The sequence below is a fragment of the Morone saxatilis genome, unplaced genomic scaffold (assembly GCF_004916995.1).
Source record: "Morone saxatilis isolate NCDOM2014 unplaced genomic scaffold, NCSU_SB_2.0 Contig11, whole genome shotgun sequence".
Lineage (NCBI taxonomy): Eukaryota > Metazoa > Chordata > Actinopteri > Moronidae > Morone > Morone saxatilis.
This window is the reverse complement of record NW_023339663.1, coordinates 29132353-29139887: the sequence shown is the minus strand read 5'-3', so window position 1 is coordinate 29139887 and position 7535 is coordinate 29132353. Positions and strand designations below refer to the sequence as shown.

At 39.4% G+C, this 7535-nt stretch overlaps 1 protein-coding gene across 1 annotated transcript in view; it reads right to left on the bottom strand.

Annotated features, from left to right (window-relative positions):
* adamts17 (ADAM metallopeptidase with thrombospondin type 1 motif, 17) overlaps positions 1-7535 on the bottom strand; it is a 104906-nt gene that overhangs the window by 13775 nt on the left and 83596 nt on the right. Inside the window, exons 18-20 of the mRNA XM_035682220.1 lie at positions 5470-5609; positions 3395-3599; positions 1765-1917 (exon numbers count right to left, since the gene is read on the bottom strand). Coding sequence (XP_035538113.1) covers positions 1765-1917; positions 3395-3599; positions 5470-5609 — 498 coding nt within the window. The remainder of the gene's footprint in view (positions 1-1764; positions 1918-3394; positions 3600-5469; positions 5610-7535) is intronic.

Below are 7535 nucleotides of genomic sequence, written 5' to 3'. Positions count from 1 at the left end.
AGATTCTGTCCATATCGTTCTCAGTGTTGCACAGTGTGCCACCCAACTGTTTGCAGTTCTGTGAATGCAAACCATTGAGCCAGTGCTGGAACGTTCATTTTGCACTGACAATTATTACAGCATCGCTTAAAAGCCAACTACAACTGGCATCCCCCAATAAATAACTTTAACACGCGTACGCTGGCTCCACATTGTGAAAAGTGAAGGTAACTGCCGGAACGAGTTAAGACTAAAAAGGCATTTAACTTTTAGCTCTGAGTTTACAACTGATACTCTCAACTCTGTGTTTTTTTTTTCGTTCAGCTGAACCTAACTTCTGCAATGGGTGGTGGAACCAAATGCTTCTAATAGCACACAGGGCAGGAAGGACGAACGCGTTTCATTCTATGTTTGGCTCACTTTGGTGCCTCCACCTCTGAGTGATTATAAAATGGATTTCAACTTGGGATTTGTTTCCTCAGAGCATATGATGGATCTGTAGCAGAAAGCTTCTGTCTCCCTGTCTGCTACTTTACATTGCAGTCTATGCAGCCTTGCCACCCATCCCACCACCACCAATTGCCAAAAACCTCAATATTAGCTTCTGGGTGGCGATGTTCAAAATGTGCCTCTATCCCTACTAATTCCCAATATCTATTCGGACCTGGGATCAGACACCAAAGGCCTTCACCAAGTAAAACTTTTTCCTTTATCATTATTTTTGTTTCTGGTTTTCTGAAACAACATTTAACCTCCCTCTGAGCCACAAAACCCGGTTTGGATTGCCAAAGGGAATGTGTCACTCCCCCCATTCTTTGAAAGTTAAAACTGAAATAGAAAAAAGAATGAGTGTTCAATATACATTGCCATATATATGAACGAGGTCAAGAGAGTGGTATGTAAAAAACAATGAGTTGGTTTATTTTACACTTGTCTAGAAGCAAAGTATAGACCAAATGCCGCTTCATATTAAATGAGAGTTTAATGCATTACTAAGGTCGTCGATTGTCAACAATAACTTTATCGCTATCTTCATTCTTAGAGCAATTAACAAGTTTATTTTATCTAATTAGCCTCAAGAAAAAAGAAAGGAATGGTAGATCAAGCATAACGACAAATATTATCTAATCTTTAAACTCTGATTTTGGCATGGGGCTAAAATAATCACACGGTGTGAGTAAAAAACTCTTGAGAATTTTTTCCCGATATTAAAATCAGAGTTACGCGTCCAGGAGCGCGAGAACAAGAGTTCAACTATAAACAATAGACTGGGGCTGGCAGGGAAGTTTTTCCTAGTTCTTTGGATGAGTAAGGACTAAGAACCCCCAAAGGCTTTTCAAATTGAATTATAAATTTTAGTTTGGTTTCTTAGGGTCCATTTTAAAACGCTCGATTTCATTATGGCTGGGCTAACTCCAAACACTCCTCGGCTGTGCCTCGGGGGATGTAGTGGAGATATTAAAATGTGACTGGGGTGAAGTTAAATTCATTTAGGGATAAATCATCCTTTAAACGTGCTCGTGGGAACAAACCAGGTCTCAGTTAAAAGAACAAAGTAAAATTTCAATATTCATAAATCTGATATATTCATTCACTAAAACAGCTTTATGGCTGATGGCTCATCTTTCTTTACCTGTTGGACTTTTTAGTGATGTCTTAGTATTCTCTGATTTCAGTAGTTACTTTAGTGAGTACATGAGTGTTCATGGAAATGATTAATGCTAGCCTGCTAACCTTAATTATGTCTCAACCATATGTGAACCGTGGGTTTGAAGACAGTCCTACCTTGGACCAGTCTCCAGTCTTCCACTCGTAACATTTGGAGTGGTCCTCACAGGGCTCCTCCTGAGTGGGCTGGGACAGAGGATCACAAAGACCTTGAGGGTTTGTACACGTCACTGTCCTTCCTCGAACACCTTGACCACAGTCTGATGAACACTGGAGGAGGTGACGGAAGAATAAGGATACATAGAAATGGGTGAAAAACAGAATTGTGTACAAAATGAGCAATAGCCAGTCTCTTCTGGGAGTGTGTACCCCGCTCTCCCCTAAATACCAATAGCATGACCCAATGTAGTTTTATAAAAATTCCATCTAAAGCAACATGTTACTGGCTAAGAGAAACATGTATATTGGATAGTAATGTGCATGGAATAATGAAACTATACATGACTTTCCTTTGTTTTGATATTGACATTATACATCAGCCACCCTGCTCTCTAAATGTCAGCATTGCCCACTGAAAAACACACAAAGGCACTGGTTGATATATGTGTACAATTACTTTCATTTGTTTTGACTTTATTGCAATAACTATTTATACTGAAACACCTCCACGCCTGCAAATTTTATTTAAGGATCTAAGAGGAATTAACAATACTTGAAGGAAGATGTCACCTAGAGCAGGGATTCTCAACTTTTTTGGTGCAAGGACCCCAAAATTAAAAACACACATTAGTCCGTGGTTACTGTATTTAATAACATGTAGTCTCAGGGATCCCCATTTTGATTTATTCCAAAACTCTATATACTGTAGATTGGCAGATTATCTGTGTCATTCTTATACAGTCTCTCATTGGGCTAACTTCTAGTTAATACAATAATAGTGAAATTAAAATATTTGCATTTTTCCTGGGGACCCCTGCGGGTCCCAGAAGCTTTCAAGAGATATTTTTTTTCATGGTCTAATGACATTTCTAAATTCAAGACTTAGTCAGTGATGCTAACTAAAATATGCAACCTTGTTTTTCCCTCAACAAGCCATAAAATGTTTCCTGAGTCAAAACACATCTGCTTAGTGGCTTAAGGCTTGGTTGACCCTAAAATCCATCTTGCAAACATTCTTAAACTGAGGAGGTGTTTCTCAAAAGCATAACCATTTAAGACCATCACACTAGTTTATTCCCATGCTTGGTGGTACCAACCCCTGCTCTATCTTCCAGATCCACCAGAGGCCCCTTTACCTGCCTCCCTGGCTGAGAGCTGAATCTATGCAGCTGCCTGCGATGAGCTACTCACCCAGCCCTGCTCAGTCTGCCCATCCTAACATATATACTGACAACGATTTGTTAAGTGTTGTTGGATGAAAAGTGAGTGTGAAAATTGCCTGTAAATCAGTGTCACTGATCTAATCCCACTGAAGAAGCTTTTAATAGTGCACATGATACCTCCCTCTTGAGCTCTTAGAATTTAAGATGGTAAATGGACTATACTTATATAGCGCCTTTCTAGTCTTTCGACCACTCAATGAGCTGTACACTACACCCCATTCACACACATTCATACACTGATGGCAGTGGCTGCCATGCAAGGTGTATGACAAGGTGCAAACAGAAACTATTTGGGACACAACGCTCCTTACATCTAGGGCCAGAGCAGTCAAACATGACATCAGCAAAGTGTGCGTGTGACGTACTTTGGACCACTCTGAAGCTTCCCACACAGTAAGGCAGAGGCGGCCCTCGCAGCCCTGCAGAGGAGGAGGTTTTCCTCCTTGGCAGTACAGGTCCCTTGTGTGGATGAGTGAGCCGTTCTGTAGGTGGTAAACACAAACCACCTCCCTCTGTTGTAGACCTTTACCACATGTGACGGAGCAGGATCCCCACTCTCCTGTCACCCACCTGTGAAAAACACCAATGTTTACAGACAGTTCAAAACCTACAGTGCATTTGCTATGTGTCTGAATCTTAGGTTAGTTAGTCTTAGACAGCTATGTGCTCAGCTATTTCGACATTTTAAATGAGTGAAAGAGAAAGTTGTATTCTCAACTTTTCTGCCACACATCCGACTGCAGTCCTCTCCTGCTCTCTGCGATCACCGTCACTGTGTTGTAATGCAGCCAAATTCACAATGGTTGTTCTCATTTACATATTTATGTGATTAAGTTGTCTTACAAAGGAACGAAATAGTAATTTAATCACAACTCATAAATACTAGCTGTTAATCAGCAGTCATTTCCAAGCTGCTGCACTGCAGGGGCTGATAAAATCATTCTTTTATAATTACGGGTTAATGACAACAGCTGTGCTGTGTATTCTGCTATATTGGCATTTAAAATGAGTGATCACAGAGTAGGTTTGAGGTGACAGAACGTTCTTAAAAAGGTCCAGTGTGTAACATTTAGGATGTTCTGTTGTCATAAATGGAATATTATATTCATACGGTAATGTTTTTATTAGTGTATACACTCCACCTGAATATAAGAATCATTAACTTAGAATGAGCCGGTTATCTACAGAGGGACTCTTCCATGTTAAACCACCATACTTCTAAAGTAACTAAGAACAGACACCCCAAACACTGGCTCTAACACTTTGAAGGCTGAGCTGTATTCAAATGGTTGCAATCTGCCACTTCACAGCTAGATGGCACAAAATACTACACACTGGTCCTTTAACTTGACTGGCATACAGCCACTGACCCTCACTGGGTAGCTTTCATCATTGTTCTGTAAAAGCTGTTTTACCTATACACACAGAAACACACTGCTGGCATTTATACACTGCTTTTGGGGAGAAAGCAGTTTGCAGTTTTAGTCTGTACGGAGGGCTTAAAAACATGTGTCTACAAAATTGACCAGCTTGGTGTAGACACTTTTTAAAGCATAAACGTATAGAGGAGGAACTGTTATTTTACACCACTTATTCTGAGAATAATGACATGTGGCATGACTACCTAAGACATACTGCGATTATGCCATAAGCCTCTAAAATAATAAAGCCCAAATCTGGAAAAGCATTCCACTGTGTTTTTCCCACCAAATTAGCTCTGGTTCTTGAACCAGTTCTATTCAATATTGTTGGAACCTTGATGCTATCTAGTGAACCAGCCCATGTTTCCACAAGTTTTGAGCGAAACCATAGTAACCAGATGCATCATCAACTGAGTGCAAACCTGCTATTTTTTGGTTCCAGCTGGGAACCAACTTTTCAGGTTCTGGACCAATTTATTTTTGGTCGAAATGCACCAAACGGTTCGAAAGTAGGTTTTCCGCTGGAACCAAAGTGGGTGTGGCATATTCTACAGGTCGTTGTGCATTGGCCAGCGCCCTCTGTTGATGATGCAGTGGTTCCGCTTATAACTGGTGGAAGCTAGATAACACTATCCAGAGCTAATTTGGTGGAAAGACAGCTTCAAAGACCTCAAGCCTTCAAACACAGCCATTCCTGTACAATGATATACATATAGACATATAGACTCATATGGGTAGCAAAATGGCAAGAATGTGTGCTTTAAAAAATTATATAAAAATAAAAACCGCCGAACAAGAAATTACTGAAGGGGGTCTAAAAATCAAATCAGTTTCAATGCATACTTGTGATCAGATGTAATCTAACATGGTTCAATTAAAGGAAAAATGTATTAATCTTAGTTTTAGAGAATGATCCTTATTCTCCAATTTTTTTTAATTGCCACATCTGTCTTATGACCGTTTAACTGAAGTCTACAAGAAACCAGCAGCTACAAAATGTGTGTGGGTTTGTGTCTCACCGGTACTGGCAGGGGTGAGAGTTGCAGGGTCGTACTTGGGGGTGTGGTCGGTTCTCCGGTTGACAGTAGCTACTGTTGACCACCTCCATAGTTTTATTGGCTATCCTCATACAGGAAACCACCGTCCTCCTCTCACCTGCGCGCACACACACAACATATATAGGTCAGTGCTCCAATTGTTCTGAGGGGTTTTGGAACGTCCAGGAAAGAGCAGTTTGTACAGTAATTACCTGACTTATTGTGTCATTGTCTGAATCAGGCTGAGCTTCTGATGTAGGGGATGGTTGGACTGGCTGACACCTCTGTGGGTATTTAACTTTCAGAAGGGGATTGCAAGTGCCTCTGGGTTTTTTTGGGGTAAAACCATATTTCACACTTTGTCTATTATGATGAGACTCTGAATACACACTTCTGGGATTCATAGTGTTCTGAAAACGGAGGCTTGATAAGGATGATCTCATTATAGGTGCTTCGAAAAACAACTTGATATTAGTAACAGCCAGAACTGTAAAGAAAAACCACACTGACTACAGCGAGGAGACTTTAAGCTTGGCCTAGTAATTCAGCAAAATAAATGCATCAAGGAAAACAGACCTCTTTAGACTGCTGAGAAACAATCTGCATACTGATGCCTGCTTAGAAAACCCCAGATATTCTTCTTTTTTTTTCAGAGCTGCTGGGTTGAGCTGCTTACTATTTTTCATGTTTGGGACATGCTAATACTCACTCATAAGGAGCGACAGAGAAGAAGTAGATGATGCTGTAGGTTTAAAAAGTCTTTCTTGCTATAAAAACCACTATTAGAACCCATTTTAGGCAACAGATGTAAGCTGACCACAGTCCGTCTCCTTCGAGGATGAACAGGCAATATAAGTTCAATATTTTGAACTCAAACATTATTAAAATGTTTCCCATCACTTAGTATATTTGAAAATACCACAACCTTCTCTATAGCACACACTAACAGAGGATGTCCATTATTGGGACCTCTCTCCCCTCTATTCATGACATTTATAGTAAATTGAAAACAGTGCCCCCAGGATTCTTCACAAAAAGGTACAGGAGTCCATGCCAGCTGATTTCATATTGATCAAACAGGGTATATTTATTATTAATAGGCACATGGATAGTAATGTTTGGATCTGACAAACACTGATTCACTGTGCAAATAAGAATAAGGAGAAAGCTTTTGATTGCATTGGAATGTCAATTTAAAGTGCAAAATAAATTAAATGGAATTGAACAAGATGATATAATTAGTAAGTAGCAATAGGTAGTGGAAATAGTAGTTACTAGATGTAACACCAGCTCAATGAGTACTTGCATAGCCCTCTAATTTCCTTTTCCTAATTCAAATAGAAGAGAAATATTCTCTCTGTTTTAATTAGAAAAATGTATTTACATATCATAACATTGTTAGGCATTTTACTCTCCCAAGGGGGGACCCAATGAAAAACAGTTCTGCATGCCATCTTGGGTTCTGAGACTGTTTGGATAGTTTCTGCTCTAAAGGATAACTTGTGATAACTGATGGATGAATGCTGATGATCTGCTCTGATATTAACAAAGATTCTGTTTTATTCTATATACTTTTTTTTCTAAATATATGTAGATCTTGGATATAAAATTGAGTTTTATTGATTACCACAAAACATCAATTAAAAGCAGGGTTCCAATTAGAAGCAGGTCCCCTTTATTAGCCTGGTATAGATACAGGTTTTGACAAATAAAGGTCTAGATTAGAGGCCTGGTCTGGATTTTATAGATGTTCTTTGGATGTATAAAACCTCTTAAAGAACACCAGGTCGCCTGCTTGAGCGAGTTCTAAGCTGCTTAGATCGCCTACACAAATATAAATGTTTAAACTGTCAGTATGGACATGCTGTACATCATTAGATCAGTGAGATTCTCCACAATAAAATCCTTCAGTTAATTTTAAGGAAACCAAAATATTGGCTGATTTGTAACCGAAATGTTATTCAATAGCCAAAAGTAATATTGCTTTGTTGACTAAGAGTTTTATGCAAAAGGAATTAAAGGCCTGTCCCAAATAAAGGCAGGTTGAG